The following is a 23,250-nucleotide window of genomic DNA, read 5'->3' as shown; positions in this document are numbered from 1 at the left end:
GTGCAGTGCATTAGTTTATAGCAGACAAAAGATGCAGAGCTGAATCACGCAATACTGGATTGGAGTAGTGTAGATAGTATGCCTTCCTCTGGGGAGTAATGGTATGGGGCAGGTCAGGTAACAAAGGGATTAGGTCACAGGGCTTGTAGTGGCTCTTGTTTGATACTTTCAGTCTGTTTAAGGGCAGAAACATAAGGATTTAAGTGAGAGGTGACTGCATGACTGGGCAACTGGCATTTTTCACTCGACTTCTCTGTCTGTCCCCTCCCTTCCTCATATTGCAATGGCATTTACAGCATACAATGCCAACGTGCTGATGTCAAACTCACAATCACCTCTGGAAGATGGGATGTCGTGGGAGTAACTCCTCGAAGTTTAAGGAGACTGAACAGACAACACAGCAGAGGAGTATTCCAGAGCATTGCTCGAGCGACACCTTGTTATGTTTCGAGTCAATGAGCTGACCACTGAAATTCTCCCGGAGAGCCTTCTGACGTGATCCGCAGTAGCACCCAGACATACCGCTTAAACCCACGCGCCTTTACAACCACTAATGAGTTTTTGATTTCTTTCTGCGAACCTGAATCTCTACACTCCTTCGCTCTATGTACTCAAAACCCATTTTTCTTATTTTCCAAGCAGTAATTCTCGCTCATTCTCCTTTCCGACATTTTGCATCCTTGAGTTTCTCCCGCATCACAGACACACCTGATAAAATAACAGTGTGAGGGCAACTTGAAACAGTTGCTTAGCAACCAGACACTTTTTAGCAAAAGCACTTTTGATTTCAACTTTATAAAACCAGTAACAGCCTGCTGCTATACTCAAATTTCACCAAAATTGTGTTGCCTTTCATTCTCAGAACAGGGTTTTTTTTTAAGTCTCTGACCAGAAAATATTACAGAAAGCATCAATTTCCACATAATACATCAATAAGTGTACCAGCATGACAGTCTTATCATCGCGTTGCTTAGAATGAGATTTAAAATATCTACACATACATCCATCTTCATGCCCCTTCTCCTGGTCGGGCCCAGAGCCTATTCCAGGCAGAATAGAGAACAAGGCTGGGGTACCTCCTGGATAGGATGCCAGTCTATCACCAGCAAAACACAAGATCACATTCTATGGGCAATTTAGGAACACCAGTTAACATAAAGGCTTGGCTTCCCACAGCAGGCAGAAACCTGCAGGACTTGGGGAAAACTCCAAGCACAAAGAGCAGAGTGGAAGTTGGGGGGCTGTGAGGTGAACCTGTGAGCCACCCCTACGTAGTGGATCAAATTTCCATCCAGTAAAACACCTGTGTGCTGATGTGAGTTTTACTTACACAAACATGTTCTGAGGACAAAAGGAAAAATTGCTTCAGAAAGATAACCAATCAGATTTTAGAGGGAGTGGGTCCAAGCAACTAAAGGAGATGGGTCCAACCAATCAGATGTCTTGGTCCCACCTCCTCTAGTTACTTGGATCCACCTCCTCTACATTCTGATTGCTTATCTCTCTGAACCAATCATTTTTCCTTCTGCCCTCAGAACATTTTTGTGTAAGTAGAACTCCCATGAGCTGCCTGTGCAGAATCACTGCTGTACTGCCCTGTTGGGAAAGGAGTTACTGTAGCCTCATCGCCATCACTTAGCATACAGCTGCTGCTTCTGGCAGGTCCTGATCGGAAGTAAACGGGTCGCCTCGTGTAAGCAGAAGTGCCAGATGAGGAATTTGAAACCGCGACACCAGGGTATTAAAATGAAAATGCCAGGAACCTTACCGCGTTTCAGCATGAAACTGGAAAAGGCCTTGCAGTGCGGGTGACAACAGCATGGGGGTCATTGAAAATGGAACACGCCGTCAATTAAAAGAAGTGTTAACAACTTTGACTGAACTGCAATGTCTCACTGTGTCAACTCACTGCTTTGGTCAATCCGTTTCTGCACCTGCTGGCTTTATTTAGCACTTTTTTTTTTTTAACTATAATAATGCCTCTGAATTTATGATACTGTACTCATCCCTGTGGGGGGAATCCTGCTTTACATGGCATGTAGATTTCTCACATTTTGATTTGATTTAATAGCCAATATTGAAACATTTGGCTCTTGTCCACTGGCATACAGGAATCGACTCATACTCGAGCCGTACTGCGAACAGACATTAGTTGAGTGTGGTTCCAGCTCGCTTTGGTTTTGGTTTGGTTTTCCATTGCAGAAGGTTCGACTCGTTAAAGGCAGGGTTTGGAGAGTGATATATATCCACATGGTGTACATCATGATTTACTATATGCAATTATTATTATTATTTTTCTTTTTTATTGTGTGGTAATTTTTGCTAGTGCATCTGTGAGAATCACCATGTTATTGAAGTAAGAAATGCTAGCAGAATTTGCATTCGCTTGCATAAATTTCCATTCTGTTCAACTGCTCTAATGCGTCAATACATCGCAGTGTGCGATACTGCAAGTAATGAATACTATATAGAATATATGCTTTTTCCTTCAGATAATTCATGCTCAGATCACCGATATCTCCATGCATTATGACCAATCAGATGGTGGTGACGCAACAAGCTCAGTTTAGGCTCACTTTCAGCCCTGCTTAGCACAGGTACAGGTGAAGTATGGCTCGCATATTTTGCAATGGAAAGCCATCAGTTTGTGCTATGGGTCGAGTACGGCTCGGTTCCTGCTGGAAGTAGAAAAGCACCAATAGAAAAAATGTGCAGGTGAGACAAAGTTTGGGGTCAGAGTGCAGGGACAGCCAGTGTTGAGTGGCTCTGGAGCAATTGAGGATAAAGGCCTTGCTGAAGGGCCCACGTCATGGGCGCCGCCGCCATTAAATCTGAGGGAGATGTGTCCCCCTCACATTTCATAATTATTTGTTTGGATCCCCCCACATTTAACATAAAATATTAATTCATCCAGCACTGTTTCTGTTGCTTCACAAAAGAATCCATTCCACTTGATGGATATGAGAATACACATGCCACTGAAAGGCCACTCCGGGGTTTCCGGGTCACCTGCAACTCACCACACGTGAGTGAAGTGAATCGTCAGTGCAGCCCATAGACAGTAAAGGTGCAGGCCGCTCGATACAGGAGGAGGTAACGTCAGCCCCACTGCCATGTCACAATGTCCAACTTTAGCTAAAACCTTATTCTTTTGTTATATGCTCTCAAATTAACCCTAGGCCACGTTATATTAATGTTCAAGTAAACATTGAAATATTAGGAGTAGCCTAAGCTCATTGTTGGTGATAAATTGTGTCACATTCATTTCATTATCTTAGGCATAGCAGTGGGTAGCAGTTAAAAACAGGCTGAAGAATATGGACTAGTTGAATGAGGACTTATTTTTGAGTCTCTAAATTACTCATTGAATTAAGTGACTTTTGTAGGTAAAATTAGGTGTTTAACAACCTGTTAAAAATACACCAGAATGCAGGAAATGGCATCTAATTCATTTAAAAAATTCTGGGGGAGGGTCCCCAGACCCCCCCACCAGTGTGTCCCCCCCCACATTAAAAATACTTCTGACGCCCCTGCCAACGGTGACATCACTCTGCTGGCCATGAGATATGAACTAGCGACCTTCCGATCGTGGGCACAGAGCCACACAATTACCACTATTTATTACCGCTCTTACACAGAGTACGGGAATGTGGAGGGGAGTTGTTTTCCAATAAACGTTTACTGTTAAATGTATGCTTGATAGAACTTTAGCAATAGTTCCATAATTTTATTTTATTTTATTTAAACCTTTCAACACCTGACACCCAAAAAGTTGTTTGCAGGTAACCAGTTGTAAGTTCACTGGTCTGACAGCAGCAGGATTATGTGGATGAGCAGGAGCATATCAGCACCGATACAGATCCTGGATCAGTGCAGAGGCACCAGGCAGAAAAAGCACAGACAGACATACTGGCCATTTTTCAAGCATCAGCTGTACGTTTTCCTTAGTTTTCATGTTGAGCTGCCCTAGGAGGACAATAGTGATAAGAAGTTGATCCCTGATTAAGAAAGAAAAAAAACGTGTCAATTTATTTTGCTTTTATCACTTACGGGCATGTATGAAAAGGGGATTGGGTTGTCAAATATCCCTGATATATATTTAGCAATGACTAAACACTGCGGGAAAATTTAACCATATTCTGTTAAGCTGTGATACTGATAATTCAGTAGTATATACTTAAAATTATTTAGGGAGTTTGACCTCAGCAATGCGTTTATATTTGTTCCCAAACCTTATTAAATGAACGAAGTATTAACCTATTTATTTATGTTGAATTCATATAAACACTGACTTGAGGGAATGTATCCAAAGTATTGCTGAAATCCTAATTCCAACTTCAGAAATAGATATTTAAAGTCGGTTTATTAAAACGCGTCTCTTCCACAAGGGTAGGGTTAATTTCATGTGAGCCTCTGTAATCCCCAGTGCCTGACACGTGAGAAAGTGCCTCAATAATTGCAAATGATGAGGTGTACTGGAACCCTCTAAAGGCCAAATTTGAATAGAGGAGTCATTACAGAGATTGGTCCTGACGCAAAGCTAATGACTCTTAAACATTAAAGACTCGTCTCCCTTTTCAGATTTGTATTCTCGGAAAAAAAAAAAAAAGCTAAATTAATGTTGCTCAGAAAAAAGCTGGTCGTGGAAGAAGATCTCACCTCTATTCCATCACCCTTACCTGGAGAAGAAGTGAAGCAGAATAAGTCAAGAATTACTGGTGTTAATAAATTTCTATGATATACAGTCAGTGGCCACTGTATTAGGTTACCCCTAGGTAATACCAGGTAGGGCCCACTTTTACATCTAGGTAGTACCAAGTAGGGTCCACATTTACCCCTCGGTAGTACCAGGTAGGGTCCACTTTTACCTGTAGGTAATACCTGGTAGGGTCCATGTTTGCCCCTAGATAGTACCAAGTAGGGTCCACTTTTACCCCTACTGTAGGTAGTACCAGGTAGGGTCCATGTTTGCTCCTACTGTAGGTAGTACCAGGTAGGGTCCATGTTTGCCCCTAGTTAGTACCAAGTATGGTCCACTTTTACCCCTAGGTAATACCAAGTAGGTTCTACTTCTGTCTCCAGAACCACTTCTATGTTTGAAAAGCCATACTTTTGCACACCACTGCTGTACTGAGTTGTTGCTTTTTGCACTTTTGGCCTTCCTGTCAGATGTAACGAGCCCGGCCGTTCTCCCTTGACCTCCCTCATTAACAAGTTTCTGGCCACAGACCTACCACCGACTGGGTGTTTTCTGTTGATCGCACCATTCTCTGTAAGCTCTAGACCCTGTAGGATGTGAAAATGCCAGGAGGGCGGCTGTTTCTGAGATGCTGGAACCACCACGGCTGATGCTGACATTCATGCCATAGATGAGGCACCTTAGCTACACAGATCCTTAGCTGCACGCCGTGCACAGTGACTGAACCTGACTGCATTTATTCATTTGTAGCCACATGATTCATTGTTTGGAGGTGCAGGCTGTTTACATTAAGAGGTAGGTGTCCCTAATAAACTGACCACTGAGTGTATTTATAATATATAAATGATTTTTTTTCAATAAAATGTGTTTGATTCAGCTACAGCTAAGAAATAAATGACCTTAAACCTTATTCAAGAATCTAACTTTTACATTTTTTTTCCCTAGCAACTGATACAGCAAACCGGTTTCTGAACTGTAAGATCTATTTGATATTCCACAAGAGTAGGCCATTTTTCATTTCATTTTTCAGTTTGTATGAAGCAGTTACAGATTCATATGTAGGTGAATGTGTGTAATTCTGATGTGCCTTCAATCAATCACATTCATACATGAGTTCCAATGCAGGTGTTGGTTGCTTCTGTCACGTCTGCCTCTAATCAGAACTTGACTGTGATGACCTCGCCCAATCAGGTCACACCGTTCAAAACTAGAGACACCTGCAGTGCATCTCTTAATTAGTGTAAGGGATATATATAAGGGACCATACCAAATTATATCCTCTGCAAGGTGTTGGACTTGCTTCTTGATGAACTGTAATGAGGCTTTGCGTTGATTGATGTTGATTGACAGATAATGATTGATGGGTCATGACTTTCTTACCTGTCTTCATATATTGCTTATATATTGAGATTTGGAGTTTGCTTGATGTGTTATTCATTGCTCACCTGTGTCTTGGACCACACATGATGTCCTGGATTTCGATTCATTAAGCATAGACTCTGCAGCTAATCTCAGTCGTTAAGGCTTTAATGTCGACTGACGCTAAGCATGCAAGTGTGTTACCGATAAGCAGGTGTATTCCTAAAAACCACAACCAGAAACATTAATTAAAAAGAAAATCTATGCAAATCTACAGTTACATTTTTGCTAGAGTTGCCTTTTTGCACAGTACAAAATGTTTGCCTCTCTATCTTGAAAAAACTCACCACCTTAACTTTCCAGGATCTTAATTACATTGTTGTGCCATACTCCCTTAAAAAAAAACGTGACAGAAGCCTGAAAAGACTTTCTTCTAATCAGCCTCTGTTTGTGCTTTCTCCTCATTCACTCCTAAGGCCCATTGTGTCAACTCTTGAGATGTACAGTTGATGCATGTTAATATACCTCTCCCACTGGGGCAGGCAGATAATCAAACCGAGAGACTCCCCCTGATTCTCGACATAACTGACAGCCGTTTGGAGGAAAAGAAAAGAAAAAAAAAAACAACTTTCTTATGCCCTTGAAATCCTGCTTGGTTGTATCTACTGTGACAGTCGGCCAGACAGTAGGATCTGAGCAAATCTGGTGCTCTGTTTATATGTTTGGGCCCTATGTTCATATCAGGGATCACTGATGGCACCACGCATGTGCTTCAGAGACCCCCCCCCCACCCCCCCCCACACACATGTTTTATTGTCTGAGACAATCTGAAATCACCTTACTAACAATTTGACACCCTAGGCAGCTGCCTATGTCGCCTCATATGCTGAGTTTAGACCAGGGGTGTCAAACTCCAGTCCTGGGGGGCCGGAGCCCTGCACATTTTTGGGTTTCCCCTTATTTAACACACCCGATTCAGCTGCTTGTGCTAATTACCACACAGCTCCTGAGAATCATTTGTGGTGGAACAGGGAAAGAACTAAGCTACACAGGGCTCCGGCCCCCCAGGACAGGAGTTTGACACCCCTGGTTTAGACAGCAAGACTGTGTTTTAAGTTTGAATGAAAAGACGTCCTGCCTTCAGCTTTGTCACCACATCACTTGGTCCCTCGTTCCCTCCACTAACTGGCATGACCTTGGCAGAGGACAGTCATCTGCACTGGTGTGCATGTTGTTGTCTGTGCACCCATTGGAAGCCCTTCAAAGTAGGCAGACATCTGCTTTTGTGCCTACTGTTACTCTAAATGCCCTTTGATATCCTGACCACCCTATGCTTTTACTTCAGAGAAAGGATACATTTGTATGTTTCTTTATCTATATTAATACTTCTTTAATCTCTGTTATGGATCAAATAGAGGGTGATACGGAGTTTCAATAAATCATCCCATGGGTGTGTCTGTGACACTCGGGCCGGTCTGGTTAATAGCTGGTTATTATGCCTGATCGAAACGTAAGAATACTCTCACGGGACAGCAGGTAGTGAAACAGCATTCAGTGGTCAGGACAGGACATTTCTCGAATGCGGCTTCGATTTCTCTCCACGACTCACCTTGAGATCGTTGAAGATCCCGTTATTTTGTTATATTTCATAAGAGCTGTGCTCACAGAGAGATTAATATATTTTGGATCAGCTGGAACACAATATTTTGACCTTACTCACATACTTTTAATCAAATTTTTTTCAGTGTAGCCCGTGTTCCATCTGTGCCGTGTATCAGGGCGGGTTTGAATTACGAGGTAGATCGCAGACAGAAGACTGGGTATTCTTTTAATAACACACAGAAATTGCTTTAGACTCCCATCCTCTAAGAAGCAGGACAAAATAGCAGTGGCTCTTGTTTTGGAGCCTTCCCAACCTCACAAATCATTTGTGATTAGAGCAGTAACCTGTTAAACCCCCGGTCCAGCACCACAGACTCTAGACAGCGGCTGAGATCTGCTTCTTTTTGTTTTTTGATTCATCATGCATTTCTAATTGAACAGTTTTAGTTTTGCAGCCCAAGGATGAAACAAACAAGTGTAAATATACAAACGAAAAAAGAACATAATGAACAAATACACAAACAAATTATATTTAAAAATGATAAGATAGATTAAGGGGGTGCACACCTCTGGGACCGGGGTCAGACTCTCTACCCCAGCTCTGAATGTGTGGATTTTGTCACTGTGGGGTTTCCTCTAGGTTCACTGGTTTTTTCCCCCACACCCTAAAAACATACTAAAGTGAATTGCAGTTGCACAATTGTCTGCAGGTGTGAATGCTGTGTGTGTGTCTGTGTGGCTGTGATGTCATGGGATATTCCCTGCCTTGTGTGCGTAGCCTGCAGGATAGGCTTCTGACCCCTGTGACCTTGCATAGGACAAGTGGGTATAGAAAATAGATAGATAGTTAACAACAGAAAGATTTTTTTCATTGTTGCGGCTCAGAATAACCATGGGGTCATTACGGCCGTAATCACAGATTAAAGTAATACTACACACATAGTTTAAGGAGATTATAAAATTCTACAGGAAGTGCCCCAACCCTATGCCCCTGGCAACCCCACCTCAATCTTTACCCCACAGCTGTCGTGGAACATTGCCTGTACGGCCTTGCCGGTGGTAGGGTGACATCTTACCTCTTGTCATTTATTTTTACACCGGTTGCTCCAGATGAGGGTATTTGGGGAGAGCGCCGCCGCTGTGGCCACATACTGCTTAGCACCTTCCTAATATCAGGGGCCATATATGCCACTTTAAAACTTTGATCCACATTAGGGCCAATTCCCTTCACAAATAATAACGCTCTCACCTTTCCTGGGTGTTTGCCATGTCTGTCATATCTGCAAAGGTACATTTCTGCTGTACATTTTTCCTTTGCTAATATCCGTCTGGCAGATGAATGGAGATGATGTGTGCTTCTTAGGTGAGCTAACTGTACATTATGATCTAAGTCATTAAAGTAAAATTAAAGGAAGCACGTGATTACACTTGTTTGCAGTAAAGTGTGGGGTGGAACAGTCGCTCAGCAGTTCGCACTGTAGCCTCACACCTCCAGGGTTCTGGTTTGGATTCCCGCCCCCACATTGTGTGTGTGTGTGTGGGGGGGGCGGTTGTATGTTCTCCCTTGGTTGCACAGATTTCCTCCAGGTGTTCCAGCTTCCTCCTGCAATCCAACAGTATACAGTTATGTGAATTGGTGACCATCAAAATGCCCTGAGTTTGTGCCCTGCGATGGACTGGAATCTCATCAATGGTTCTCCCAGCTGCGCCCCGTGCTTCCTGGAATAGACTCCAGGCTGTTCGTGACCCTGTTCTGGATAAGCACTTATGCAAGATGGATGGATGGAAGAATGGATGGACTTGTGTAGTCTCGTTTGTCGCTGTGTGCACCCTGACCACCTCACCAGCATCACGGCTGCTGTTTCTGTTAAGCAGTCTATCAAAGGACCTCAAACTTAAGGTATCCCACAAATGCAAAGCTGATCCGCTCAGGCACAAAGGGCTATATTTAGGAGAACTACATGTAGCTGCCCATCAAAGGGGATTCGTTCAAAACCACATCAGGCATTTTAGACCATAAGTGGTAAAGTGGCATGAGATAATACAAAGAAAGACAAATCTTACATATTCATATATAAGTTTATCAAATGGACAATCAGACGTGAAGGTGCACATACAAACTAGCTTCATGGACCCCCAAGTATATATGTATATGTAACAAATTCATTCGTACAGAAAAAAAAATCAGCTTCTCTTGTATCCAGAGGCAAACTTTTTTCTTTTTTCACTTAGCTGTTATGTTAATCTTTGTCCAAGATCCAAAAGATTACTATCTTCTTATCAGTGTGACTAATATGAGAATAGGAGAAACCAGGAAGTGGTAACGGCGTTGGTATTTTCTGCGTCAGGAGTTGGCCCATTTCGGTCTTGTGGGCTTGGTGAGTCGGAGAGGAACTTTGTTCGAAAAGTTGGCCACCTAGGGAAATTATGATCAAAGCCATTCCAGCAATTAAACAATAGTATAGCTTAATGAGATTTGATTTGGCTTTCGGAGTGATCCATTTAGTATATACAAAATGTACATCAAATCCACAATGAAATATGAATTTTAATTAATTTATTATTGATATCAAGCATGCTAAGCAGGAAGACCAATTATGCACTTATATAGTATGTAACCTAAGGAAGCAGGTTACTTCATTATTTAAGTTAATTTGGCCATTTGTTAAGTTAATGAGTCAGCTACCTTGAGACAATATAGAAATTAATCTGAGAAAGTGGACTAAATTTGAAAGGCTTTACTTCTTTCAGGACACCAAATGTCATCGCAAATAGACGCTCAAAAGAAATGTTTGGTCCAGTCCTGCTCGGATTAGAGTCCAGGGTAAACATGCGTGCGATCAGAGCGGAAAGGGAAGCGGAGTAAGCTCTGAGAAAGCCCTTATAAGCTTGTGTGCTGCTGGGATAAACAGGTACTGCAGATTCACAGCCATGCTCTCTGCAGAACACGGCCTGCATCAGGAAATAAAGCGGCTAGCGGGAGGGGGGGTGCTGTGCCTCACGTTCCAAGCCAGGGCTGTTCTGAGGTGGTGGAGGGGAGCACATTTGGGGCTCGATAACATGGAAACTTTGTGATCTCACATTCGGGGTGGGGGGTGGGGGGTGGGCAAGCCTCATTCTCATTCTTAGCAGGGGGTTAGGGGCATTTGGGAGGGCAGAAGGGTTGGGTGGCTAACCCCTGGCATTTCAAGGCTGTCATCACTCTAGTACTGCTTCTTGACTGAATGGGGTTTGCTGGGGTGGGGGTTGGGGGGGGGGGCATCACACAGACACCCAGACTGGAGTAGTATGTTTGATGACCTTAAATACACAAGATCAAATAATGAGTGGCCCAGTTTGCTCTTGCATTTAGATCAAAATGTGTCACATGCTGATGTAAGAAGGTCCCTGTATTCCAGGATACAGTGAGGGAAGTGAACCGACCTGCTCTTCTGACACCGAGAATCATCTGTGTCCATTGAAATTCAATGGTACAAAAACCTCAAATCCTTAAACCACCAGCAGCTAATTGTTGCTAATAAATTTTATTTGATTTTTTTGACATTTGGTTTGGGGCACATTCACAGGTTTTCAGCAAATGTTAAGTTATATATAACTAAACCATTAGAAAAGTTTACTTTCATTATAAGTTAAAACTTTCCCTAGAATTGCCTAACACCACATTAATTTTGTACATGTAATGAGTATTTTACCTATCACTCCCTAATGAGAACGTGGTGTTGAGCAATATTCATTGTCTCTAGAAACAGCCTACTTTGTCTAATTGGAATAAGACTATTACAGAAATATTTTCTCTACTAATCATACATTATGATACACAAAGTAAGAGTGAGTATCTACAGATGATTTTGATGAGGACTACTCCACTGAAAACTAAAAATTAAACAACCGCCACAATACAGGTTACTACACAAGCTGTTTATGTTGTCACTATCTCCCCAGTCTTTGCATTTGTGCTACAACGTACATTTTCGTCCAAATTTATGCATTACTATGGTTAAGCTGCAGATGTTCAGCTACTGGGTGATGTTACAGCTGACATTATTTTCGTGTGAGTAAACATGTTCTTTGTTGCCAGTGTCTTTTGTTCTTTAGTGTGTAATTTGTGGGCTGAAATTTGTAATAGAAAACTCGAGTGTGACAGTGAAAGGTCCCTTTGACAAAACTAGAAAAAAAGACTTAGGTATACATTAAACATGTGTGGTGGCTATTGGTTTTTCAGTAGCTGCTGTATTTCATCAGCGTTCTACTTAATACATGCGCACACACAGACACACAAAATTGAGATTACAAGAGACATTCCGTTTTGCTTTGCCGATGATTTCTCTGAGCCAACTTTTGAAGAAGAATGTCAGCAGTAAAATAGTTTGTAACTGAAAAAAATTAAGTGTATGTATAACCTTTTCTGCCCTGTGATAGGTTGGCACCCCTACCTGCGTTGTTTCCTGCCTTGAGCTCGCAGTCTCCAGCACAGACTGTTACAGAAAATGGATGGATGGATGGATGCAAGGATGTGTGACCTTTTAATTTCTCTTTTATGTGAAAAATCACCTTTTAAAAACATTGTTTACTATGCATGGTCTTGTCCTAGAATCAGAATAGTCTTTTCAGTTCTATTAAAATTCATGCATATATTTTAAATACAATGATGAAATTACACATAGGTTGTAATCACGCAATAGAAGCAACTGTTATAAATCTCATATCAGAGTAAATCATGGGGTGCAGCCATTCTAAAACTGAAGAAAACATCAGTAATGAAATAAAGAATAACAGATTAAGAAGGTGCAACAGTCTCTGGTGAATTGCTCTCCAATCTTAAAATCTGGAACAATTTTCGTGATTTTGATGCTTGAAAAACAGTGAGAAAATCCAACAGCTACAAACAGAGAACAAACATTCAGCTTCTGACAAACAGTGTATCCTGGTCCCCTGCAGTACCTCCGGTTTCTGATTTAAGATCAGACGTGAAAGAGACTAGAGGGGTGGAAATAAGAGGGCTAAAATGTGAAATGTCAACGGCTGTACTTTAAAAAAAAATGTTTGCAGACTTTGCAATAGGCATCAGGGAAAGAGCAGCTTTGTGGAATTCAGGCTTTTGTTATCTTTGTAGCCTCTGAAAATGTGGAAACGCAATTGCCTTCTGGCTGACAAACCCTTGACAGATAGGAGTCCAACCCTGACAGCGGAGTGGGCGAGCCAAGCATTCAGGTCTACCTCAAGTCTTACTTTGTCCCAACGTTGGTATCCTCTGCACTTCCCAGATTAACGTTCCACAGCTAGTGTTTTCATAATTACATGTGCTCTTCAGACTATAAAACAACACAATACATGTGTTATTATTAGACTTTCAAAGCACAATTAAGAAAATTTAAACAGTAATTCTCTAGAAAAAAAGAAAAAAGAACTGTACATTTTATAATTCCCTCAGCAGAATTTATGCTAGAATTAACTATCCCAGGTTCAGGTTAAGTAGTTGGACATAATAAATGATATGAGGTCCAGTGCTCTGCGTGTGCTGTCATATTATGATGTCAGAATAGTGCCATCAAAGAATCCCAGCTCGTTCCCGTGGCAACACCGACAGAAGTCACCAAAACAACTCGCTTCCACTGATGCTACCCCCACCCCCACTTTCCATACTTTATTATGTTTTGATTAATTCTGAATTGGTTTCTTTGCTTCAGTAGACTGTGAAATGTATTTTATTTTATTTTTTTAATAACTTATTTTTTTCCCAATTTCTTGCAATGTAACGAGAAAGACGGTGGGATGAGCGAGGAAACAAAGAGGTAAAAACAAACCGAAGTGGATCGTATAATTAATAAAGTATGATGCTCACACTTTATCATGCACAATTTTAATTGCATTGTTTACATGGGCCTGGCGCTTTTGTCTGTTAAATTAATTGACGAATTTGGTGCAGCTTTATTATAACAACAGAACTCTACCACTCAGTGTTCGTGTATTGCTATTGGCTGGAATATAAAGAGGGGAAATGATGTTGTTTTTTAATCTGTGCCTGGCTACACTGCTCCCTTTTGATGTTTTGCAAACTAGCCTCTTCACGAATCTTCCAGCATCATCTCTTGAGATATTCTCACGCACAGAAATGTCCTAATTGCCTTCCTATAACCATAATTCCCCCCCCCCCCCCTTTGCTTTCTCACACACACACAAACACACAAACCTAAACCCATATACTGAATGATTTCTGGTGCATGAGATCAGTGCTAGACTTCACCAAAACCAATTAAATCTGATAAAGGAATTATTAGAAGTATATAGCTATGTGAGATAAAACAATAGCTGTTTTAATTGTGTTTTAGGAGTAAACAACAGTGTAAACTTCAACAGTTATATACTTTGAATGTTGATGCCCCATCCTGAGTTATTCCCTGCCATGTGCCCATAACTCTGAATCCCTAAGCAGAGGACAAAACCCTGCAGAGGACAAGTAGGTATAGAACATGGATGGATGGATGGATGGATGGATGGATATATTTCAAAACGACATCTGTTTTTCTTATGAAGACATCCATTTTCTTGACAAGAACAAGCTTAACCAGTACATTAAGACATATACTATGAAGATTTTGTACCTTTTAAAACTTGATTAATTCAATTAAAGCAATGAACTAACCAAAATCTGTTGCATTGTACAACTGGGTCTTGGGTCCTGGTGAAATATTGCAAATAAGCTGTACTTTTTTGATATAATGTCTGCAAACTATAACAATTTTAGGTAACACTTTGCTTGAGGGGGCACCAATATTAATAGTACGTTCTTACAGTACTTAATGCATTAATTAACCATGAACTATGTGTTAGTTATGTACTGATCCAGTGTTTGTTCATCATTAATCAATTATAACAGTTCATGTCTTTCATACAGGAACTACATTAGTTCATAATTTGCTCTTGAGTAGGAACTGAGTAACCACGTTATTTTTGTCCCCTAAGTAAAGTGTTACCCAGTACTATTTTCAAAATGCAATAATAGTAGTGTCAGGATGCCCAACAATGCTTTGTATGTAGGGGGTATGCAAGGGGCCCTTCTGAGTGTCAACCACCTTGAACTGTCGTAGATTCCTATGAGCCAAACCGGGGGGGTTCCCCTGAGCTTTTGGGACTGTTCAGTCAGGAATGCATCCTGTTGTTCTTTAATTAGATCGCTCCTTTAGCACGCACAATGTCAGTCACTATCAACCTCCCCCATAACCCCAACCCTGACCACCCTCTCCAAACCGACCCCCGTGAGCCTTTGGCACCTGGCAGCTGCCCCCTGGCCAGTCATCAGCCCCCAATCGTGTGTCACGGCCAGGGCTTCAAACCGTATAATGAAAAAACCCTGCCCCCACACATAGATCAATGAGAAAAGGCTGTGTTATTGACCCGGTTGTGGTAGTGCTAATAAGACCGATCCAAGGCTGATTTTGCACAACAGAATGTGCATATTCAGAATGTCTTTATCCATTTCAGTTCTCTAGTGCTCCTCTGGTACCGTGACATTCTTGGCAGTAAATACCCAACCACTTCTGGATTCGTTCCAAACCCCTATGCTACCTTCGCTCCACATCCAGTCCGAGAGCGAGAAGTTAAAAAACATTAAAAGCTTGGAGGACAAAGCCCATCAACTCATGAACCTGTGGTGAGCTCATCAGACCGGACCACTCAAGCACCAACTCCCCGGTTCATCAGAACCACTGCCCTCAATAACAGTGATTACTGTATTTGCATCATTCCCGCCAGTTCGGTGATGATGAGGGGACGCAGTGACATTATGTGTTTCTGAATGGGTTTTCCTGAACCATATTATTTCCATTTCGTTCATTCTCTTACCTGAGTGCTGGGCTGTTCAATGGTAATTCAGAATCCGGTGCTCTTGTCATAATTATGAAGACATCATTGCGTTTTCCTCTTAAATAAGCAGTGTGTCCGAGAGGACAGCGCCTGAAGTGTAAAATGAAGGCATTACTTACTTACCACACTGTCTTTCTGTGTCCTCAGAAACATCCTAGCTTCTACAATGTTTTATGTTTTTTAATAGACTTTTTATTGAGATGAAAGAATAATTAGCGACTTCAATTTCCATAAATTTGTATAAATATTTCTGTATTTACAGACTGAGGGTAACCTGCATGACAGCTTAAACTATTATTATGTATTAAGAATTACAAAACAAATGTCTCAAACATGGACGACAGCAAGAATGGGATGGTGGCTCTGTGAGTTTAGCATTGTTGCCTCACACCTCCAGGGTTGGGGGTCGCATGTTCTGCTCGTGTTGCACCGCTTTCCCTGGAAATTGTGGCTTCCAAGGACATGCAGAGAGGTGATCTGGCATTCCGAATTTGCCCATAGTGCGTGAGCATGTGTGTGCCCTGTGACGGACTGGCATCCCATCCTGGGTCCCCTGCCTTGTGCCCAATGGTTCCTGGGACAGGCTCCAGAGGACCCTGTACGGAATAAGCATGTGGAAGATGGATGGATGGATAACTGATGCAGGTTAATGAAATAATTCTGCAATTTTTATAAAATTACAGTTATACTTTAATAAGAGTGGGAAAAGAATGATAACTGGTTGGTAAATTTATATACTTGAGTACAACTGTTCATCAGGAGAAGAATCTTTATGACTAAAATTTTGTGGGAAATTGAGTCTTCACAATGGGCTCATGGAATATATTACATAATGGGATCTAATAATTTAGCATCTCTTTTAAAATTTAAAGAAATCATTATGCACGTTGGAGTTGCAGAGCAGGGTGCCCAGTTTGACCAAATGACCTTCTCCTGTCACTCAATTTTCTTAATATATGACCCAGAGAAAATATCGCACCACATTAAATTGCCTCCAGTCCACTGTGAGTAATTGTGAAGGAACAATATGATCTATGGTGGAGAATGTAATAGATAATATCGTCTTAAAGTGCCGTGTTAGGACTGCTCTGAAATGAGATGATGAATTGACCTGTGTGTGCTAAATGAATGCTGTGGTATTAGATTAAAAATGCCTCGATCTTTACTTTCCATGTTCCCTAAATTGCATGAGGCCTAACTTTGCTCAAACGGAAAGGAGGAATGAGTCATTTCTAAACTGAACACATAAAGACATCAATGTATATTTATAGACGTGTGAAATATGTTGCAAAAGTATTAACTTAAGAATTCCGTTAGAAGCAATTATGACCAATTTCCAAAGCTTATTACACAATATTTAATCAACAGCAAGACCCTATATCTGCTCATTAAATACGTAATATGCTGCACAGCATTTGCTTAATACATTAAGTACGTCTTTAGTCTTCTGGGACAAAACTTTGCGGTAACACCTTTTGCCCTCAGCCACCTTCACATTCGGTTTCATCGAGCGACGCTTCAGATCTGCTTCAGTGGGCTTCGATTAACTTCACTGTTTGAATAAAGCTTCATGAGGAATCTCTCCCTTCCCTCATAAGCGTCCGTTAAGATTTAGCGTTTCCTCTTTCTCACACACTCAGAGCTTTCACCGTGAGCTGTGAAGCGTGCACTTTCCATTAGAAAATAAGTATTGATAAACGCAAGCAGTTCCAGGCGCCCGGTGTAATTAAGATGCGTAGCTAAGTGTTTGTTTGTGGCCATTACCTAACTACACGGAAAGGCTGCCGATAATTATATGAGGTGCCAACTCAACCAGGCCATTGTTTGGAGACGCAGGATCAGCATCGCAGGTAAGCGATAACTCATGAAGCCAGCTGGGTTCACGAGAATGTTTGTCTTTCTTAGCTTGGTTAAATTTATATTGCTTCTTCCTATGTGCTATAATCCAAAGTAATTTGCCAATGAAGTGATTTATACAGCTGGATATTTCACTAGAACCAGCTAGCACAGCTAGCACTTCTTACTTGGGAATTTTGCTCGCATGTGGCAAGGTATGTGATGTCCTTCAGAGTCACAGATTGTTGGACTTGGAGAAGAGAGTCAAAGAATAATATGCAGAAAAGGCAAATGGCTGAGAAATTATAGGATGTTTGAGTAAGTGAAGCTAATCTAAAAAATAAAAAAATCAACCAAAACAAATGTCACGTTTGTTTGTTACGTTTACACTAATAATAATAACAATTTATTGTTATATATAAATTAAAAAGGTTTGCATGATATTATCAGAATGCAGGTTACATTTGAGATACTTTATAATGCAGAGAGTGAAAATCAGCTTCAGAAATCAGCTTCTGTTTGTCTACAGTCTCAGTGTTTGCCAATTTCCCCAAGCAGTGGGGATAGTGATGAAATAATAGAGAAGTGTGGGGTGGGGGGGGCTATTTTTACTTCACTCTCTTGTACAGGCATATGCAGTGGTAAGAAGACACTTGCAGTTAATCCACCTAAAGCTACCGGCCGTGCATCTGAATAATCTCTCCCCCCGAACGAGCCTGCCCTGGTTTAGCACACTCTTGGTGCTCGGCATCACCAGTATCCCCCAGTAAATGACTCTTACCACAAAAAAAAAAAGCTCTCTGCATTCTGGTCCCTGTATGACTGTAAGTGAACGGCGTCAGCTTCACGAGAACAGCTCACCAGGAAAAAAAAAGCCTTACGATATAAGGAATTGTCTGTAGAAGAGTCAGGCTGTTCACTGCGAACTTGGGTCAAACAAGCAGCATAAATAAATAAGCATTTCCACAGCTACAGATAGATAGATAGATAGATAGATAGACAGACAGACAGACAGACAGACAGACATACATTGTATTGCCTTTCTCACCAATGCAAAACAGCAAGTCTTCTTGCTGATGCCGGCATAGTGACAAATCAATTTTTACCCCAAGTATCAGTATGAAATAAAACTGTATTGTCACTGCCTTGTGTTTTTTTACTTATTTGGAGGTATAAGCTTGCTAATGCGTACAATCCTGAAGCGTAACTGCACAACAAGATGAGGAAATTCAGTACTTAAGATTGTTATAACTGCATGAGATATTCTTATGCATGTTAACATACAATCTGATCACTGCTACTGGGATGTGGAGTGCTAACATGTTTAGCTAGACTGGGAATTAGAATCAGCCCTGGAATTTGGGGTCCCCCACGGGCCGCGGTAAGTTTTTCCAAGTGTGAGGTGGGGGTCGGCGCCTCCACAATTGATTTTGCCAAGTGCACTAAATTTTGCCGGCTCGCATAGCCACTGGCCCATCGGGAAAGTCTATGGTACGCCAGATGGTCAGTCCAGCCCTGCTTGGTGCAGGAGAGGCAACAATGCACACTTTGTTATCAGCTAAAATGAACACTTGCAAACAATATACATGGCCCCCTCCTTTATTTCAGTGTAATTGGTCTGGTCAAGAGTTGTTAATGGCATCTTGGAACTCCGTTAGCTGAATGATAGCAGCTGATAACAATGCTCATTGTGGAGTCATTGACAGGTGCGTCTATTTCAGGGTTCTTCCTTTTATAGTATGTCGTGGTCTATGCCTGTCTAGCAGACCCCCTCCTCCTATCCCAGGGTCGTATAAAAGCCTCAGGAAAAGGGTTTTCCTACTTGTGCCTTGCCGTAGTTTCTCGTAGCGTCGTTCCACATTCACATATAACTTAAGAGCTCCGGACCGCAGCACCATGGCCCCCAAGAAAGTGGAACCAAAAAAGCCAGAGCCCAAGAAACCCGAGCCCAAGAAGGAGGCAGCGCCGGCCGCGAAGAAGGATGCGGCGCCAGTGATTCCGGATCCTCCGGAGCCACCCAAGGAGCCCGATTTCGACCCCAAAAGCGTGACCATCGAGTACACCGCCGACCAGATCGAGGAGTTCAAGGAGGCCTTCACCCTCTTTGACCGCACGACCAAGGGGGAGATGAAGATCACCTATGCGCAGTGCGGCGACGTGATGCGCGCCCTGGGCCAGAACCCCACCAACGCCGAGGTGATGAAGGTACTGGGCAAGCCTAAACCTGAGGACATGAACAGCAAGCTTCTGGATTTCGATACCTTCTTGCCCATGCTGCAGCACATCTCACGCTCCAAGGACCAGGGCAACTTTGAGGACTTTGTGGAGGGTCTACGAGTCTTTGACAAGGAGGGCAACGGCACCATCATGGGGGCAGAGTTGCGGCACGTCCTGGTCACGCTAGGGGAGAGGATGACCGAAGATGAGGTCGAGCAGCTCATGGCCGGCCAGGAAGATGCCAATGGCTGCATCAACTACACCTCTTTTGTGAAACACATCCTGTCTGGGTGAGCTGGACTTTCACTGAGACTATTTTTTTGTCCTTTTTCATGATAACATTTTTATCTGGAGACCCATCACCAAATATTTCTCCTAATATGAAATAATTCCAAAAAAGTATGCCACAAAATGTTTTAGCCGTTTTTATTTTTTGTTTCAAGCATCTTATTACATATATATTTGTGGATTTATCATGCCTATCAAACCTAGATAAGTTTTAACTTTTTTTTCCGTGTTAGTAATGCAACCAAGTAAATAAATTATATAAAAATACAATAAATTATACACATAATAGCCTCATAAAAGGGGCATGGGCATACTTTGGATATGAGAAATAAAATGATACATTTCAAGTCATCATTTGTACTTCATTTTCTCTCCATCTTTTTTGAGACTTAAGAGCCTAAATAATGTGTCAGCCAACTGAATGGGTTGCACTGGACCCACACTTACTGAAATTGCTATGATTCATTCCTGAAAAAAATTTAAGAAAAGAGCCGTTGGAGTAATCTAGGCAAAGGAATGCACCAGCTTTGTCTAACGTTGCTTGGTTCCATTGAGATTTAATATGAATCTGCTATCTTAATGTGTGTTTAAGTTAGGATAAAATAATTTATAGTAAACAAACGTATATTTACAAATTTATGAAGGTGTTTGTGTTTGTGGCCCGTGCCCCTTTCACTGTGCTTCCCGGGATAGACTGCAGACGAAGAGCAGGTCTCAAAAATAGATGGATTAAGTGAACACAGAAAAGGTAAAGATAGCAAACAAGAAAATATTCTTTTAATCCTTACTGATGACCAAGTAGATGTGACTGTATCATGATTTCGTTCCGTCACTGAGATTGTTTCAACCTTCTTAAGTCAACATAGTGCCACTAATTAATGACATTAATGCTATTTTCACATAAATGAACTTTAAGCATGCAATATTTTCAGCTTTTATATTTGCTAGCAGTACTAGAGCAGTAATGGATTTTTACCCTTTATTTTTTAGCCTAGTATTGTAGAAAAGTTTTCAAGGAATGCGGTTGAATGTACATTTGTTGGAACGTGACGGGGGGGGGCACAGTGATCACCACTATTGTCCCACACCTCTGGGACCCGGGTTTGAGTCTCTGCCATGGTTCCACGTTTGGAGTTCGCATGTTCTCCCCAAGCTGTTGTGGGGTTTCCTCTGGGTGCTCTAGTTTCCCCCCCCTCACCAGTCCAAAAACATACTGTGGTGAATTTGAGCTACAAAATTGCCCATAAGCTTACATCAGTGACAGAAAATGGATGGGTATCTGACAGGAGAAGGTAACTCTCTGGCTGTGGTTGGGAACTCTCTCCAAAGGTTTTGTTTTGACAAGTGCTTTGTGTCATTCTGGGGTGGCCCAGACAGATACCTTGCCCTGATATTGATTAGACAGGTGCTCACAAGACCTCTGCATCGCTCGATGGTGACTTAGGGGGCAGTAAACATGAGCATTTCATTCCTTAATACCACTGACGTCCAGGGAGAACTCGTCAGGGCAGGCGGGAGCTGCCGCTCTGGATGGGATGAATTCATTCTCTGAAAATAGTGAAGAGGTAATGGAATGAAAATAAAGACAGAGTGTCCACTTGTATCTCAAAATAAATAATGAACTTTTAGGCCCAAAAAACACTGTGTGCATTTCAGTCTCTTTGGTCTATAGTGAACATGTGGTCGTTATTGATTTTATTTATTCATTTTGCATACTCAGCTAAAATGGAGCGAAGGTGAGTAGACTGGTGCATTGAATATATCACACATTAATCTGTCAGAACAAAGGAAGTCTTGTAAAAATACAAAAGCTCACAAAAAGAAACAGAAGCAAAAAGAAAAACGACGTGTAAATATCTGCCTGTAAACATACAAAAACCAAAACTTTGTAATATATTTCTACACAAATCCACACATAGGGAACATCTCCAGCCAAAGATGTTTTCTCGTTTTGAGTCCCTGCAAGCCAAAGTTGCCGGTCTTTACTTAATGCTGTTCCAGACACCTTTCATCCCACAGAATTACCGAGGGGAGCAAGGAACCAAATGAACTGAGGAGCACAAGTTCATGTATTAGTGAAAAAGGGCAAAAGCATTGCACCTTTGTGCTCTAACTCTGTCTATCCAGTGTCCCGGTGAGTGTCCGTCTGTGCACGTGCATGTGTGTCAATGTGATCATCAGTAAATAGTGACACTTGCTCATCTGGCATTTTTCTCTCTGCTGGTTTCCTGCATCCAGTGCCACCATCTGTCTTTGCTATCAGGTAATTCCCCTCTCCTCAGTGGCTCTTTAGCAACACCTGTGTGGTTTTACACCTTTGCTGCTTCTGCTTCTTTTCCTTGAAGGTCCAGGAGCGTTTCAAAGTTATTAAAGGTCCACTGGAGGACAGAGCTTTCGGATGCTGTGCATGACCCCATCTCATACAGTTTAAGGGCTTGGAACCAAATGTTTGCCGCTAGTTCCAGCTTTACTTTGGATACCATCATTTTACCTTTGAGTGATTTTTACCTAAAAACGTTCAGAGCTGTACACTTTAACGCCGGCTGGATAAACTGCTTGGATAAAAGTCATCTCTTAAGTTAAAATGAACTAAATAAAACTACTTCTTCAACTGGGCAATATTTTTTCTCGGCTGGCTTCTTGATGCACAGAGCACTCGTCCTGTCAACAGCATACAACTACTCCCGTCTCCAAATGATAGCCATTTGTCATACTTTGTGATGCATTTCCGGTGTCTTCATGAGCGTTCATGTTTATTCGCCGTAGCAGATGGTTAATATAGGACCAGTTGCTCATGTCGACGCTACATTACTCAGGTATTTAGCTATGCTTGCTCTGGCATACCTAAACTGTGCTAAGCCACTTAACGGAGCAGCCCTTTCTGAGCGGCATTTAATCATGTGCATGTTTTGACCACTAGATGGCACAGTATCCTGATTTCCTTTATCCCTACATGTTCCAAAATATCGACACCCGCTTGTGAGTCCAATTAATGCCAAAAATACAGAACTGCAAGTGTGCTTTATTTCACACCACAAAAGCAGATTTTTCCTTTGTATACAACAGACACCTGTAAATAGGTAACAGAAAGACCATTGTCTGACAGGAGTTTGTGTCCTTGGACAATGCACATGAAGCGCTGGCTTCTGCTTTTTGCTCACACCTTTATTTATGAAATTAAACATCATACTGTAAGCAGCAAACTGCTGGCAGGGTCACATCACTGGAACAGCGTCTGTTTGTTTAGCTAATTGTGTGACATATGCATGCTAAGATTTCACACCCAGTCTTCAGATGTTAAAAAAAAACAACACGTGCTGTAAACAAAGGTGTCACTGTAATGGCCGTCTTCTGGACTCAAAACAGGCAGCTTTTCTTCCTTTTTT

At 41.8% G+C, this 23,250-nt stretch overlaps 1 protein-coding gene across 1 annotated transcript; it reads left to right on the top strand.

Moving 5' to 3' along the window:
- Positions 1-19,181: 19,181 nt before the first annotated feature.
- Positions 19,182-20,215, top strand: LOC111843447 (myosin light chain, embryonic-like). Its single transcript, XM_023811047.2, has one exon. It carries the CDS (start codon positions 19,256-19,258, stop codon positions 19,868-19,870), a length of 615 nt encoding a protein of 204 aa, XP_023666815.1. The 5' UTR covers positions 19,182-19,255; the 3' UTR covers positions 19,871-20,215.
- The last annotated feature ends 3,035 nt before the right edge of the window (positions 20,216-23,250 follow it).

This window comes from Paramormyrops kingsleyae, chromosome 7 (assembly GCF_048594095.1).
Source record: "Paramormyrops kingsleyae isolate MSU_618 chromosome 7, PKINGS_0.4, whole genome shotgun sequence".
In the NCBI taxonomy this organism is placed as follows: domain Eukaryota; kingdom Metazoa; phylum Chordata; class Actinopteri; order Osteoglossiformes; family Mormyridae; genus Paramormyrops; species Paramormyrops kingsleyae.
This window is presented reverse-complemented; position numbering and strand designations above follow the sequence as displayed.